At 43.5% G+C, this 17828-nt stretch overlaps 1 protein-coding gene across 1 annotated transcript; it reads right to left on the bottom strand.

The window, feature by feature from the left end:
- Nucleotides 1-11063: 11063 nt before the first annotated feature.
- On the bottom strand, nucleotides 11064-17532 carry LOC308353330 (spermatogenesis-associated protein 31D1-like; the record flags this gene model as incomplete). The annotated part of the gene is given in 7 exon segments (XM_080820182.1): nucleotides 11064-11668; nucleotides 11933-15012; nucleotides 15014-15044; nucleotides 15047-15106; nucleotides 15109-15258; nucleotides 15261-15364; nucleotides 17525-17532. Coding segments are annotated over 7 exon segments (4038 nt in total).
- Nucleotides 17533-17828: the final 296 nt, after the last annotated feature.

Below are 17828 nucleotides of genomic sequence, written 5' to 3'. Positions count from 1 at the left end.
ACAAAACAAAACAAAACAAATTAAATGTTTCCAATAGCACAGTAATTTAAGCAAAGGTGAGTATTTACATGATGGGAAAACCTAGAAACAAAATAACAGAAACAGAATTTCAGAGGGGAGGTGCAAGATGGTGGAGAAGTAGGAGACCCTGTTTCAACTGGTCCCCTGAATTGAGCTAAATATCTACCAGAACACTCTGAACACCCATGAAATCAGCCTGAGATGTAACATTATACACTTCTGGATCTCTACAGGGGCAGAAGATCATCAGTGGAGAGGGGCACCTTGATTGGATCGTAGTTGATATATATACATCCTCACAACCACCTCTCACCAAAATGACTAGGAGGATGAACACCCAACAGAGGAAAAATTCAGAGACTGCAACCTCTGCCACAGAACTATTTGATATGGATATAAACAATATGTTGGAAATGGAATTCAGGGTAAAAATTGTCCAGGCAATGGCTAGGTTGGAGAAGACCATTCGTGGCAATAAAGAATCTCTAAGGGTGGAAGGGAGAGCTGATCTGGAAGAAGTTAAAAATACTACCAAGGAGATCCAATCTAATCTAAATATTCTAACAGCTAGGGTAACTGAGGCAAAGGATCGAATTAGTGATCTAGAAGAAAAACTGATAGAAAAGCAGGATCAGGAGGAAGCCTGGAACAAACAACTTAGAAGCCATGAAAACAGAATTAGGGAAATAAATGATGCGATGAAATGTTCCAGTGTCAGAATTATTGGGATCCCTGAGAGGGTGGAGAAAGAGAGAAGACTAGAAGATACAATTGAATAAATACTGGGGGAAATTTCCCTCACCTGGGGAATGGAACAAGTGTTCGTGTCATAGAGGCAGAGATCAATAAGTCTAGAAAGACCCAAGATCAATGAGTCTAGAAAGACCTCCAGACACCTAATTGTGAGGTTTACGAATCAGAGATTCAGACAGAAGGTCTTAAGGGCAGCTGGGGGAAGAGATTTCTTATGTACAGAGGAAGGAAGATTAAAATAAAATTAGAACTGTCCACAGAAAACTGGCAGCCAGAAAAGGCTGGCAAGACATATTCAGGGCACTAAATGAGAAGAACATGCACCCAAGAATACTTTATCCAGCAAGGCTGACATTCAGAATGGATGGAGAGATAAAGAGCTTCCAAGACCCACAAGGTCTAAAAGATTATGTGACCATCAAGCCAGAACTACGAGAAATATTAAAGGGATTCTATAAAAGAAGAAAGAAGCCAAGAGTGACATAGAACAGAAAGTTACAGAGATAATGTATGGAAACAAGGACTTCACAGGCAACAGGTTGTCAATAAAAACTTACCTTTCAATAACCACTCTCAATGTGAATGGCTTAAATGCTCCCATAAAAAGGCACAAGGTTGCAGATGGGATAAAAAGACAGGACCTGCCCATGTCCTGTCTACAAAGAGACACGTTTTGAACCTAAAGATGCATCCAGATTCAAAGTGAAGGGATGGAGGGGCGCCTGTGTGGCTCAGTGGGTTAAGCCTCTGCCTTCGGCTCAGGTCATGATCTCAGCATCCTGAGATTGAGCCCCGCATAGGGCTCTCTGCTCAGCGGGGAACCTGCATCCCCCCTCTCTCTCTGCCTGCCTCTCTGCATACTTGTGATCTCTCTCTCTGTCAAATAAATAAATAAAATTTAAAAAAAAAGAAAAGAAAAGAGAGTGAAGGGATGGAGAACCATCTTTCATGCCAATGGGCCTCAAAAGAAAGCTGGGGTAGTGATTCTCATATCAGATAAATTAGATTTTAAGCTAAAGACTGTAGTCAGAGATACAGAAGGACACCATATCATTCTTAAGGGTCTCTCCACCAAGTCGATCTAACAATTATAAATATTTACGCCCCTAACACGGGAGCAGCCAACTACATAAGCCAACTGTTAAACAAAATTAAGAGTCATATTGATATGAATACATTAATTGTAGGGGATCTTTTTTTTTTTTAATTGTAGGGGATCTTAACACACCACTCTCACCAAGAGACAGATCATCTAAGCAAAAAATCAACAAAGAAACAAAACCTTTGAATGGCACATTGGACCAGAGGACCTCATAGATATATACAGAACATTCTACCCTAAAACAAGGGAATACTCATTCTTCTTGAGCACACGTGGAACTTTCTCCAGGATAGACTACATACTGGGTCACAAATCAGGGCTCAACCGATACCAAAAGATTGAGATAATTCCCTGCATTTTCTTAGATCACAATGTTTTGAAACTGGAACTCATCCACAAGAAAAAGTTTGGAAGGAATTCAAATACTTGGACTCTAAAGACCACTCTGCTCACGAACGTCTGGATCAACCAGGAAATCAAAGAAGAACTTAAACAACTCATGGAAACCAATGAGAACAAAGAAAGAAAGAGGTCCAAAACCTATGGGATATGGCAAAGGCAGTCCTAAGAGGGAAATACATAGCCATCCAAGCCTCATTAAAAAAAATGGAAAAATCTCGAACACACCAACTCTCTTTATACCTTAAAGAACTGGAAAATCAACAAATTAAGCCAATCCCATGCACAAGAAGGGAAATAATTAAGATTAGAGCATAGATCAATGAGTTAGAAACTAGAGAGACAGTAGAACACATCAACGAAACTAGAAGCTGTTCCTTTGAAAGAAATTAATAAGATCGATAAATCAATGGCCAAACTAATCCAAACAAAAAGAGAGAGGACCCAAATTAATAAAATTATGAATGAAAGGGGAGAAAACATGACTAACACCAAGGAAACAGAAACAATCATCAGAAATTACCAACATTTATATGCCAGTAAATTAAGCAACCTAGAAGAAATGGATTCAACCTAGAAACCTACAAACTTCCAAAACTGAAACAGGAATAAATTGACAACCTGAATAGACCAATATCTAGTAATGAGATTGAAGCAGTGATCAAAAACCTCTCAAAAAACAAGAGTCCTCAACCTGACAGATTCCCTGGGGAATTCTATCAAACATTCAAAGAAGAAATAATACCTATACTCCTGAAGCTGTTTAAAAAAAATAGAAACAGAGGGAAAACTTCCAGATTCTTTCTATGAAGCCAGCTTTACCTTGATCCCCAAACCAGGCAAAGACCCCATGAAAAAGGAGAATTTCAGACCGATATCCCTGATGAATATGGATGCCAAGATTCTCAACAAGATCCTAGCTAACAGGATCCAACAATACAATAAAAAGATTATCCACCATGGCCAGGTGGGATTTATCCCTGGGATGCAAAGGTCATTCAACATTTGCAAATCAATCAATGTCATAGAACAAATACAATAAGAGAAAAGAAAAGAACCACATGGTCCTCTCAATTGATGCAGAAAAAGCATTTGACAAAATACAGCATCCGTTCCTGATTAAAACTCTTCAAAGTACAGGGATAGAGGGAGCATTTCTCAACTTCATAAAATCTATCTATGAAAAACCCACAGTGAATATCATTCTCAATGGGGAAAAGCAGACAGCTTTTCCCCTGGAAAGGGAGAAAACTACAATGACCCCTGTGGTGTTAGATTATAACTAGAAGTATTGGCGTGAACTCACAACTTTCAATGCATTAGAGATGAGAAAAAAATTAATATTTAATGTGTGAATGTGTGTCTGCATACATATACATATTCCTTAACTCTATTTATTGAGACAGCCAACAAGCAGCAACATCCTAATAATAATGAACACATCTAGCAAACTGATGTTGGCTTCCAAATACTATTTTCCATTAAAGAAATCAAGAACTGAAGGATTATGCAGGGAAAAGTATACTATCAGCTTGAAACATCTTTTGTGTCAGAAAGTAAAAAAATGACTAAGATAAATCAAAAGAACACAGCAGTCAGACTGAGGTAACCAGCTAAAAATGACAATTTGGGCACCAAAATAAATAGACAGTAGCAGACTTAACTGAATCAACTAGGAAACCAAGAGTCTATATTGATATAAGTAGCAAAGAAATTAATTAATTGATTGATGTGGAATGAGACACTTTGTTTTGGAATGGGGTATTTAACTTTAATGAGAGTGTTTTAATTTTAACTCAGGAGAATGTGAACAAATATTACTAATATAATTAAAATTAATTACCAAAATGTAGCTCATGACTGAAGGATCTTATAATCTATTTGGGGAATGCACTACACTGTGAGAGTTCTAGGATTTCTCTGCACGGCATATTTTTCCAGCTTCTCCACGAAGTAGCTGCTAGCTACAATAAAGAGGGAAGAATGTAAAGTGGCTCTTGTGTTTCTTGCTTGGATTTTCAGGTGCTACTGAAACTGGGACTGTTTGGGGGAAGGGAAGGTTAGAGATAAAGGAAGACAACAGGTTCAGTCTGTAAGACCTTATATTGAGGATGTTTAGCAAGCATTTGGTTTCACTGGCTTGATACTCAGAGGACAGTCTACTGCTGAATCAGCTAACCACATGAGCACACAACTCATGTAAGGAATCAGGAGAAAGAAAAAAGCATTTGGCCTAGGGCAGAATCTGGGGTTAGTCAGACCTAGGAAAAGCTTGATGCTGTTTGGAACAGAAGGGTTTATAAATAAGTACAATTATGACCAAACATGGCAAGCAAAAACAGTAAAATTTCAAAAGTTAGAAACTAACCAAATGTCAACAAAAAGCAGTTGAATATTCCACCACTTAAAAGAATGTTATCGGGGCGCCTGGGTGGCTCAGTGGGTTAAGCCCCTGCCTTCTGCTCAGGTCATGATCCCAGAGTCTTGGGATCAGGCCCCGAATCTGGCTCTCTGCTCAGCAGGGAGCCTGCTTCCTCCACCCCCTTCTGCCTGCCTCTCTGCCTACTTGTGATTTCTGTCAAATAAATAAATAAAATCTTAAAAAAAAAAGAATGTTATCATAAAAACATTATGAAAGTTTATAATAACTTAAAAATGTTTATGATAGTGTTTTCAGTTAAAATATATATTATTTAAGCAGTATTAAAAGTAGACATAGTGGGGCACCCCGGTGGCTCAGTGGGTTAAAGCTTCTGCCTTTGGCTCAGGTCATGATCCCAGGGTCCTGGGATGGAGCCCCACATCCGGCTCTCTGCTTGACAGAGAGCCTGCTTCCCTTCCTCTCTCTCTGCCTGCTCTCTGCCTGCTTGTGATCTCTGTCAAATAAATTAATTAATTTTTTAAAAAAGTAGACATAGTAAAATCTCTAAGAAGAGGCACCAGAAAGTTAACAGTAATTGTTTTGAAGGTGGGAATCTACGAGGTTTATTTTAGCTTAACATATCTTTCAAATTCACATTTAATACTTTCTAATAGTGGAAACAGTCACAAATGGGATTCTCTTCCACCTCTTACTATGATAAACATGGTGACACTTCCTAACACAGAACCAGGACACACAGTAGGCATGAATCTATCAATGCCCGCAATTTAAGGCAATTACCTGAGTGTGTCTGCCTAATCAAAGACACGTAGTCCTGCCTGCTAGAGAAATGCGGGTCCTGCTATCCTGGTTCATGCAAGGGGTGACAAATGGCTCTGCCTCTAGCCTGTCCATAATGCCTTGATTGACCTATACCTGAGGCTCCCACGAACAATTCCTACTGAACTCACCGCTAGGTCCCAGCGGTTGAAGCTCTTGTTGGCTTGTTTGAAAACTGGCGAACTGTCACCATCCTTCCAGTTTCGGGTTCTGCAGTGAATCAGAAATGATGACTGTTAATTTAGTGTATGAATTCACATCTTGACGTCTCACTGTCCCGACCAGCGCAAGCACTTGCAAGGCACTAGGCTCTCTGGGGGCCGGAAGTCCCACGAGGTCACCACAGGCGCCCCAAACCCTTCAGTAACATCAACCCTTAACACTACTCTAAATTTTTCACTTCATTCCAAGTCTCAGGGCCACCCCTGTCAGATATTATTATCTCTGCAAATAATAGATGAGATCTGAGACAGGCTGCTTGTACAAGGGCAGGCAGCTGGTACAACAAGGTGAAGTCTTAACAGTGGTCCATAGTGCCGCTATACTTATTACTAGGATCACCTCAGCAAGTTCCATCCAGTGACCTCCGCAAAGGGGGCTCCCGTGACCCAGGCGCGGCCCCACCCCCAAGCCTCAGCACGTTCTCTGAGGCCGTTAGGCGTTGAGAGGCCTCCAGAGCCAGCAGCCAGGATGGAAAAGGCCGACTGTGGGAAGGGTCCTTCTGGGCAGAAGGGAAGGTCGTTCCGATATCCGGAAGTTCTCCGTCAAAATCTGACTTTGAGGCAAATCAAAACTCGACTTTCAGAAGTGATGGACACAGGATCCAGAAGACTGAGGTGAAATGCTTAACAGTCAGACGGTACAGCACCGCCGCCATGAAGAAGCAAACACCACAGCCTCCTCAGCCCCGCACCTAGATCGGGCTCACTCTGGACGCGATCCGCCCCCGACTACGCGTTGTCCTGAACGTTGTCCCGCTCTTGACACGGTTTGCCCCGGACACAGTCTCCACCCCAGGTGTGGTTCGACCTCCACGTGGCCCCGTCCAGAGGGCGCCTACCTGGACCTGGCCCGCCCCTGAGTGTGGCACACCCTGGGGTAATACCGCCCCTGGGTGTGGCTTTCCCGAGTTGAAGCCCGCCCCTGGATGCAGTCCCCTCCTGGACGTGACCCTCCGCAGGGTGTGGCTTCCCCTGTACGTAGCCACACCCCCAGGTGCAACTTGCCCTGTGCGTGGCTCCGCCCCCAGAGCAGGCTGGTCGGAACCTCCCCTTTCGAAATCCCTTCCCATACTGGCTCTTCTGTCTAGAAGTTTTTGAAGTCTGCTGGCGTGCCGGACTGTATTGAGGTAAATATGTTCTCAGTTTTCGAGAAAAGTAGATGATTAAGCCAAATATTCAAACAGTGAAAAAAAGGGTTGTAAGTTGGGAAGCACGGACAGATCCCCGAGGAAAACCTTCCAGTATATTAGGAAGGAAAGAAAAAAGAAGAGATAGGTGTTCACGTGTTGATTTTGTTACTCTTTTGAAGTTTTTTAATGATGAAAAGTTCTGGTGACTTTTTATTCCCCTGCCGTGGTCCAGCACATACGCTCAACTAGTGAGGAGACTGGAGAAATTGTAGAAAAATGAAGTCGTTTTGAGCACTTACATAAGAGAATTGACTAAAGAACAATCCTATGAGGTCAGCCAAGACAGGGAGCTTTGTTTCCTTCACTGGTGTGTCCCTAATGCTTTGAAGAATGCCTAGTGCACACTAAACACTGAAGGAACTAATGCATTGTTTTCAGGGATTGTTGAAGCTGACTAATACTATAGAACATTCATGGTGGCATCGACATAATTACTTGTGTTGATTTTATCCTAGATGAATCACCCCTTTATTAGAATACAGGTCTATAAAAGACACAACTGCCTTTTGCCCGACATTACAGATGAAAGGCGAATGAAAAGCTGTCAAAAGTAGAGCTCTTAGATGGAGAGGAGCAGGGAGCTGGGGGAAATTGGAGGGGGAGACAAACCATGAGACACTGGACTCTGAGGAACTAACTGAGGGTTTTGGAGGGGAAGGAGGAGGGAGGTTGGGTGAGGCTGGTGGTGGGTATTGTGGAGGGCACGTATTGCAAGGAGCACTGGGTGTGGTGCATAAACACAGAATTTTGTAACACTGAAAAGAAATTGTAAAAATAAATAAAAATTAAACAAAAAAAAAAGTTGAGCTCTTTAGGTTTGGAATTAAGTGATGAACCATGAAGTTTTCCTTGGAGAGGGAGGAAATGAGACAAACCATTCTTAGATGGACAGGGAGATGCATAAAGTGTCTTGTAGTTCCTGACTAAGTTGAAGAATTGGCATACTGAGGGCATAAGCTGAAAGGATGAACTCGGGTGGAATGTCAGACTGTCTGTTCAGATGGCAGAAGTGTTCCCGGTGATAAGTTCTAGGATATGGCCATAACTAAACTAGAATGGAAGTAAAGGGCTCAAGGATGAGAAGGGGTGAACAGTGAGAGACCAGATTATTGGATGGTCTATCCACATGGATGCTGGGGACTCTTCTTATCCCTAAGTCTCCTCAGAATCAGTGTTTCCTGCAACCCCAAGCTTTAGTCATGGCATAACTCTGGACAAGAAAGCAGAAATGGGGCAGAGAGAAAGAGGTCTGGAGTAGACATCTGTTTTATTGTTGATACCTAGCATTCATTCACCTTCTGGAAACAGTCCCTTTATTGATCTCTAGGGAACTAACCTCGTTCTCAGTCTCAGTCTATGGGCAGGTGGAGTTGCCTTTCCCTAACAGTCCTATTTTAAGAATGCATCTATAACTCTGGCTTGGCCAAAAGATGATTTTATGCTTTTGACAACAGTGACTGGTCAGGGATGGGCAAAATGGAGCCAAAAGTGGAGCCAATAAGGCACAGCGGGATCTTCTGCAGGGACTACTGAGACTCAACCGTTTTTAGCTACACTTAAAACATGGAAGATACACTTAAAGCTACAAAATTGTCTGACAGAAAGTCCATCCAGAATGCCAAGAAATGATTAGAAAGTGAATCTTGAAGGCATCATTTGAGCTGCAGCATGAACGCTTTTACCTTAAGCCAGCCTTATTCCAAGACTTTTTCAGGTACCTAAGTCAACAGATTCTCCTTTTTAAGTCAGTGAAGTTGTATTTCCCATCTTTTATATCCAAATACTTCCTCACAGTATAAGGGGCCTCTCCATCCCTGGCTCCCTCTTTCATGCTAGCCCACTAAATATATATTACCTTCTCTGCCCTTCAGGTTGCCCATCTACGAGAGGGGATTAAGAAATCTGCATTGAGATTGCAGCCCAAGATGGCAGAGGAGTAAGAGACCTTACTTTTGTCTGGTTGCAGGAATTCAGTTAGATAGCTATCAAATCATTCTGAACACCTGCGAAATCAAGGGGAGATCGAAGAAAAGAATACCTGCAACTCTACAAACAGAAAAGTGACCATGTTCTGCCAGGGAGGAGGTGGAAAAGAGGGAATCTGAGGTGATATATGGGAAGATAATCCATGGGGCGTAAGGAGCCTCCGTCAGCTGGCAACAGGCAAGTGATAGAGTAGCAGAGCACAAAATCAGAACTTTCAGAAGTCAGCTCCAGTGAGGGACGGCCCTGCCTGAAAGACTCCTGGGCGCCTAAACAGGCAGAATCCTAAGAGGGGCAGTGTGGACTCAGGATTCCCGGGATCATGGAAAGAAGGGGGGTGCCTGAGTGTGACAGAGTTCCCAGGCATCAGAGCCTTCAAGACATAGGTACATGGAAAATATCCCAAAATGGGAGTATGTGCTCTGAGATCCCTAGTACTGCCTTTTCCAATAGTTGAGTGAATCATTCTCTCTGATGTTCAAGCTATGAGAATTAAATTTGAAATGATGGACGTGCTATATTAAATATATTAACAAGAACAGAAATTAAACTTTGCAACCTGTAGGGTTCCCTTCCTCTATAACGTTGGCTAGGTCTACAGAAGCTGAAGGTTACTTCTACACACCTATGGTCTGGGAGCTAAGGCAAAAGAGAGAGACTGTGGTAGAGCCGGATGAGCCATATTACACCAGCTTCCCTCCCTGCCCCCCAGTTTGAATACTGGTAAGTCAGGTGGTTCTCAGGGTGTATTTTACTTAACCATTCAGGATAAACCCAAACTACTTTACCTCCCTATATCACCTTTCCTTCCTTCTTTGGATGCTCCAGTCCCTTTGATGGTTACTTACCAGGTGCCACTTCATTTAGCCATTAAACAGTTTTGACCTTAATGACTTGGATATGAATGAGGACAAAAATCCACATGGCACCTTTGGCCGCTTTTGCTTCAGCAAACTGAATAGGGTGTCCAAGAAGAAACCCTTGCATTAGGAAGACTTCTGAGAAGATTGCAATCATCCCCACTTCTGGTGTTCACACTGTTGTATAATTACACCTCCCCTTAAGCAGAGGCTGGACTTAGTGATTTGCCTCTGAGTGATAGAATAAAGGAAAGGTTATAGGATGTCATTTCCACTACAAGTTTCCAAAATATTGTAACTTCTATCTTGTTTGCAAACCCTCTCCTTGCTTTGATGAAGTAAGCTGCCATGCTGGAGAAGCCCACTTGATAAGGAACCAGAAAGCTCCAGCCAAGAGCCAGAAATGTACTGAGGATCTCATTCTAACAGACTTTGAGGAACTGCATCCTGCCTGCAACTATGTGAATGAGTATGGGAGTTGGTCCTTCCCCAGTCAAGCCTACAGATGAGAATGTAGCCTCAGCTGACATCTTAAATGCAACCTTGAAGCAGAGAATCCAGGTAGGCCTCTCCCAAATTTCTGACCTACAAAAGCTATGAGATAATAAGTATATATTTTTTAACCCAGTAAATTTTGGAATATCCATTACACAGCAATAGATAATGCACCCCTCAATTACTATAACCTTGGGCTAAAATGTTGCATGTCTGGGAAAGCAGGCACCATATAGGAGGACAACGTCCCTGGCAACATCACTGGAGGTACTGTCTTCATGCTCAAAGACTATCCCGTATATTCACATGTTGAAAAGGTATCGTTGGGCCTGAGTAGCCTCCAGGAGGTGAGGCCTAGCTGACACAGTATCCTACCTGACAAATAGTTTGGGAGCAGATGAAACACAGTTTTAATCAAGTTCTAGACTTTAAGGGTTTTTCTCACTATTTGTATAGGCCTGGAGGTTTTCAGAGTAAGCACATTATACTTTTCATGAAAAAAGTGTAGATGTTTTAAATACAGGATATCGGAACAGGATCAAATAAAGGAGCCCAGGATAAAACTGAGAAGGCCACTGTCCGGCTTTGTACAAGGGACTGATGTACTTGTAGAAGCCAAAACCGTTAACTACTAAGAGTTAAACGCACTGCTTCCTTTCCCTAAGCACAAGCCCCAGCCCCAGTCCCAGTGCAGCACACAGAGAACACCACTCTCTATTAGAAGAAATGTTTATTGTGGAGGATTAATATTCTTGGTTGTGCTGAAGGTTGTTCTCATCAGAGGATATATTGTCATGAAAATTGTGAAGCTTTCTCAACAAGGACTGAATGATTTCTTTAGAGAAATTTTTCTCCCTGGAAGTGCTGGAGAAGCATTTTCTGCTTGAGTAGAAGAGTCAAATCGCTAAACACAGTACTTTCATCAGGGTCACCCCTGGTGGCCCAAAGGGCCTGGCATACTTGATGCACACAGGTGGGACTTGGATGAGCCACAGACTCCCCAGAGGCCAGAGAAGAAGGGGGTTGACTCTGGCATAACAGCTGATCCTTGAAGGCCTCCGCTTTCTGGGGATGTCTGACCTTGTCTCTGTTCTGTCTGACACTTATAGGACAGTTCTGGTCAGCACAGACAGCTTCTTGGCTGCAGGACTTGATACTTGCCCGTTTTTCTTGTTGTGGGTCAGAGAGAGCCCAATATTTGGAGGGAGGTCTCTTGTCAGGCCCTACATGGGCTTGTAGTTCCTCCTGCTGCTGGCTTAACTCTGAGGCCTCAGATCCATACATATATTCCAGCTTCTCTTCTAGGACCTTCCCAATGGTAGTGAGCTTGTGAGCTTCAGGAGGCTGATCACTCCCAAAAGTAGCCACACTTTCAACTGGGTCTTGGTGCTGCGCTACGGTGGACATGAACTTGGCTTTTTGCTGGGGACTTTCTTGATGCCCTGTGATTTTTTTATTGGAATTGATCCACTGAGAAAATTGCCTCATCTTTTTTCTAAAGTAACTTTCAAGAGGTAACAGTTCATTCTGTGACAGAATTGAGGAAGCACTCTCTAATTTTCTGTCCTCAGCACGGAGGCTCTCCTCTCTGCCTACAGATGTCCCTACTCCTGAGTCCTCACTTCTGCATTTTCTTGCTTTGGGATCCTGAGGTCTCACTTTCTTTGCACTTCTTCTTTGTGAGAAACTCATAGGCTGGCCCTTACAGAAGGCCAGTTTTGAGTCCCAGGATTCCTGGTGCTCCTCCGTGCTAATTCTGCTGTCCTTCAGTTGGACGTGCAGCACCTGGGATGCTTCCATGTCCCCGCTGCACACACTCTGGGACTGAGTCAGTGAAGCCTTGGAAGTCAAGCTATCTGAAGGAAGGGGAATGTCAGTGGGACATCCTTGAGACTGGTCATGCTCCTCACTCTCTAGTTTAAACTTTAACTCACTCAGGATCTGTCTTTTCAGGTCTGATAGTTTAGAATCTTGGGGAACCAGTATTTTTGGAGAGGGGTGTTCGGTGGTGAGGGCAGTTTCTACTTTACTCATGTTGACATTTATCATTTTGGAGCTTCCCAACTCACTGCTTGTCAAGGTGTCCCAAGATTGGGATTGAAGGGTACACAGCTCCTTGGTGTTGAATATATCCCTGGACAGGTTGGACATAGCAAAATGTTGTAAGTTCTTCTCCACCATCACTTTGCCCTGTTCCATTTCTACTCTGTTACTGGAACTCACATTCTCATGTGTTAGCTCATGCCCAGCCCCAGCTTGCCTTGTGGGCACCTCTGGGCCACATGTGTTGTCTTGTCCAGTCTCACTGGTTCTCACTTGAGCTCTGATGCTGTGTGTAAAGGGCTGAAAAGTCTGGCTTCCCCACTCAGCTATCTGGATACCCTCTGCAGTCTTATGGTCAGTGTCAGAGTGTGATGCCTTCAGGCCCCCATGTCCTTCACTGCCCACAGATGACATAGCAGGGAGAGGATGATCCACAGTGGGGACTGACTTTGTTGTTCTCACCCTGTTTCCCAAAAAAGGTTTAGAGCTTCCCTCAAGGGGTTTAAAAAACTCAGCTTTGGAATCCACCCCAGAAATAAGCATGGCTGAGGAGGGAAAGTCAAACGGGGGAAGAGGCCATGTTATGGCTTCTCTCAACATATAGAATTTTATGGATTCAAGAACCCTGTGGGGTAAACCCCACCTCTCACTCATGTGAAATCTAATAATATGGGCCTCTAGCACCTGTTGTATACTGGGATCAAGAAAAGAATGTTCTAGAGTGGTGCTCTGGCAGGAAACCCTACCCACCATTGTCTTTTTAGAATCTGTGTTTTCCGGAGTAGTCTGGGAACTCCCAGAGAAAGGCACTGTATTGTCATCAGTGAGCCATGAATAACATACACCTATAGGAATCCTACCCGCAGTGATCTGCCAAAACTTCTTGCTCATATGTAAACTAAGAATACTTTTCATTTGATTCTGGTCTGTGTCCTTCCTTGAGGCATTTAATAAATCATTCTCCGAGTCATTCCTTGAATGACACACACAGTTCCTTGTTGTCTCCAAGGCAGCCCTCAGACCCTTCACTAGGTGGCATTCTGAGATCCTCTGTGGGCTGTCTTCTGGACTCTTCTCTAGGATATACCCAAGATTCCTTCTCATATCTTTTCTTAGCTGGAACTTTGTTTGGACCCTCTCATGGAAACTTCCGGGGAGACTCAATTCAGTCTTTGCTAGATCCCTGTTACTATGGCCCTGGAACTCAGAGAATTGTAAGTGAACATGTCTGCCTTTTTGCTGAGAGAGTTCTGATAACATATGCTGAGGCTCCATCACTGCTAGGGAGTCTAGATTTCTACAGTCTTGGAGGCACCAGCATGGGATTACCTTCCTTGGGCTATGTAACTCCAGTGTCTCCTGGGGTTCACAGATGATATGAAAATGGCCAGGAAGGATGGAGACTGGTACATAGGCATGGGATGGCCAGCAAACCAATGGAAGGTTGGGAGCTTGAGGACAAATGGTTTCTTTAGGTTTCTGGAACACGGGGACTAAAGCCCACAAACGTTCCTGTTGCTTCTGCAACACGTGCCTTCCCAGGTGTTGATTTTCAGTCAAGATAGGAGAGTCTGATTCATTCTTGGATCTACAGAAAGACACTCCACGGTCCTTAATCAGGGATGAAGAAGGTGGTATGATCGGGAGGCAGGATTGAAAATGGGCGTGGGTGTTCACCTTAGTGAAAGGTAGGGGCTGGGATGAGGACACGGTTTGAGGCAAGGATTGGGGGTGTACAATGGGGAGAGGAAATGGTTGGGAATGAGGAAGTGGTGGAGGTGCTTGCATTTTGGTGGCACAAGTATTATGAATTCCATTGAATAAGACAAAGTGAGACTCTAGTGGGGAAGTACTACTAGAAATCAGGAGAGTGGCTACTAAGGACTCACTGTGCAAAGAAGGAAGACCCCAGAAGAGCTGGCTATATTTCTGATTCAAGTTTTCTGCCAAAGCCTTGACATAGAGGAGCTGTTGATAAATAGAGAGCTGCTCTGGTTTGCATTCAATATTCAAGCCAATTTTGGAGGCTGTGGTGACCTGTACATCAAGCAGATGCAACAAATTCCCTAAAGATGTCCATTGGTATTCTGACCACATTTGATTGGAAAATGGCCCCTCCTCTTTTATTTTCTTCTCTAAAATCTGGAAAGTCATTCTCTTCTCCATTTGTCTCTCCAAAGGGGCCTGGATGTTAAGGGCAGGGAAGGAAATTCCACTGGCCTCCTTGTGCTTAGTATCAGAGTCTCCCCAGAGACAGTTTTCTGGTTGATGGAGGTAGACTTGCTCTTGCTGAAAATCAGAGTGTGATAATGTGGGGAGGAACACGTTCTTGGCAAGGGCCTGCCAAGAGGAGAATTCTGAACTCGATGGGTTTGAACAGTCACTACCTCTGATTGTTGGGACATAAGTAGACAACCCACCAGGGCTATCTGGAGATGACTTCTCAGGAACAGGTTTCAATGTGATGGAAATTGATTTAGATTGAGTCACTGTTAAAGGGCAGTCTGGCAGTGGTGAAACAGACAGAGTTGGTGGTGCATGGTGACAAGCAAAGGAATCAGTGGGATTCCTTGTCTGAGACAGATGTGGTAAGTGCTTGTTATCTTGTGAAATGGTGGGTTCAAGAACAGAGATGGTATTCAGAGGTAAAGTGGCCTCTGGTTGTCTGAGCATCATATGGTAGGAAAGGAAGAAAGGCACGGGGTAGAGGTAGGGAATGGTTCTCTGGGAATTAAGAATCCTAGGCTTTTGGCTCTAGTGGGAGGGAATACCTAGTGGTGAGGGTAAGAAAAAGTCAGCTAAAGGGGTCATTGGGATAGGTGAGAACATGGAGGGGATTGGGGGCAAGGCTCAGGCAAAGAGCCTGGTATTAGGTCACCTGGAGCAACTGCAGAGAAGTCAGGAGATGAAGTGAATGATGAGTAAGTCACTGAAGCTGTAGAAACCAAAGGGATCACAGAGGGAGTAGCATCTTCCAGGGCCTCTGGAACAGCAGCCAATTCACCTCAGCATTTGTGTTGTTACACACCCCACAGAAGGGGTCTGGACATAATAGTTGATGAAAGTGGATGATATCATGACACCGGCCTAGGGGGCTGTGGGAGACAGGAGGTACAAAGCTGCAGCCAGGACCAGAGGAAACATATGTGACCCTGGCAGGTCTGGTAAAGGTAGCCCCCACTCACCAATATCCCCAAGACTTTCAAATTCTAACTCTGAGAATTTTCCATCCCATGTCAATTCCAGGCTTCCCTGAGGCCCTAGAAATACATAGACTCTGCTTAAAAGAGGGGTACAGGAAAGAAGGTAATGTTTACTCACCTTTACACAAGAGAAAGCACCTTTCTTGCCTCCTCTACTTCTCCCTGGCAAGTTCTCCACCCTGGAAAACCAGGAGAATGATGAAGATAGAAGCGAGAGATCTTGTAAGAGACTGAATAGAGTGTCCTTTAAAGAAATCCTTGGCAGATTGGACTTGGAGAGCTCGAAGAATTAGGATACAAGGTCACATGATCAATGATAAAAATAAGACTTGCATTATTTGATCATTCACAATGGGCTTTTGTATGTATTATCTATCCCATGTGCTACTGAAAAACACCCTATGTGAAACAGGTCAAGGGTTACCTCAAAGAGGAAGTTGAGTATGCATGATGTCACAGGTCTTTCACAAAGTCTCAGAACTTCAGAAGTTCTGACTCTTAACTTCTCACATGGCCACATATTGGAGAGCACCCATTGCCCAGATCCATCACTGCTTCATGCTCAGTCATAGTCAGAGCAGGGAATCTGAGAAGGGTTTTGCCCTCTGACAGCATTTTCATGAGCCTCTCCTCTGAGGCCTCTGTTTTCTGAGAGGGAATGTGTCTAGCAGCTGGCATCCTCAGAGATCATGGACTGGGCCATTATGGAAAGGGCAGGAAGGGCCAGCCTTGGAGAGCTCAGGTGGAATAGGCAGAAACTTACCTTCCAGAGTCCCACCTTTCCTCCTCCTCTTGGCTCTGCCCTGACACTAGAACAAAAAGAAAAGAATGAGGGGTGGGGACTCATCTCTCACTCTTCTCTCAGAAATGGAGACATTCTTTATCCAAGAACATCAGGACTTTATTTTACTTTATAGAACTTTGTGTTCCTTGCTTTTCTCAATTTTTAAGGTGATAAAATATTGTCCATATTTACTTTGAAAAACAAAGGAGGATTTTATTTGGGAGGTCCACACTTGATTTTCTCAGTCAGAATTTCTTTGTTCAATGTGGACATAGAAACTGAAGCCTGAGAGTCACATCTGTGCTCCCTTAGGTAGACCCTGTATCCTAGGATATAGCTGAGACCCCAGTCTCTTCTCAGAGGCTCAGCACTGTTCTCCTGATCAGCCCAATGTGAAGGCAAGCTTGATTGAGTGATGCTTGACATAGGAATGTGACTCATGATTAAGACCAAGGAAAATTTGTTTTCTTACGCAAACCTCATACTCTCCATATAACCCAATCTAGAACTGCAGAATCATTATGTTTGGGCTTTTACCCAAGGCCCACCACCATACCCAAATAGACTATGAGTTTCAAGTAGAAACCTTAGTGCTTCCTTAATCCTTCGCCCTGTAAGACCTCTTTTCCTAGAAGAGTTAATGCCTATTCTTTCCTTAGACTTCCCATTTTAGTTGTTCTCCTGACCCTACCAAACTCATTTAGAAATGTGGGAAGAGGGACAGGAAAATAGTCATTCTCTGAAGGGCAGCTTCTGGATCCAGATCTAACATTAAAAAAGCCTGGGTGTCATCACTTCAGTCTGTGAAAGAAGCAAAATGCTGAACAGACTAAAAATCAATGACATTTCTTGGAACCATAGTGGCAAACCACTACCTCAAATCTTCTGAGAGTGTCAGTGCAGAAAATCATACCTAAGATTCGCTTACCTGAAACAGAAGGCACTGGAGGCTCAACACTTCTCTCTTGGTAGAAACACTTAAACAGACACTTGGACAAATTGCTGGAGGATGCATATGGGCTAGCATGAGAATGAGAAACTCCTGGGATCACAATCTAATGGGGGACCCCCATTTATTTATGGGTTATATTACCAGGAACCCAAACTAGTTCTCACAGTAGAGCTACAAAAAAAAAAAAAAATGCTCAAGTTTCTGGCAGGGGAATGTAGTGTTGGAGAGAAAAGAGAAAGGTAACCCATTTTGAAAACATTGTGAAATATTCCCAGTGTTTTCCATAACACAAACCTACTCAATGGGAAAAGCCTACCAGAGCATTATGCCCCATGTGAGAAGGTAAATTACCCAACTACAGCAGCCCCCTTTAGGCTTCCTTTCTCATCGATAGAGTGGAACAAAACAAAACAAAAACCTTTAAACACTAGTGAACATCATAATCCAGGGACATAAGCCCATTAAAGGATGAATGATTAATCATATCCCCTCCCCTGACACCTTGCTACAGTATTGGTGGCTCTGGTGTAGGAACAGGATCATAGCTAAACAGGGCTGCAAGGTATAGTTTCTATTTAGGGAAATTTAGGGAAACCTAAAGTCACTAGGAGAGACACAAA

This window comes from Martes martes (genome assembly GCF_963455335.1).
Source record: "Martes martes genome assembly, chromosome: 12".
NCBI classification, from domain to species: domain Eukaryota; kingdom Metazoa; phylum Chordata; class Mammalia; order Carnivora; family Mustelidae; genus Martes; species Martes martes.
The sequence above is the reverse complement of the archived record's forward strand: the minus strand, read 5'-3'. Positions and strand labels throughout refer to the sequence as shown.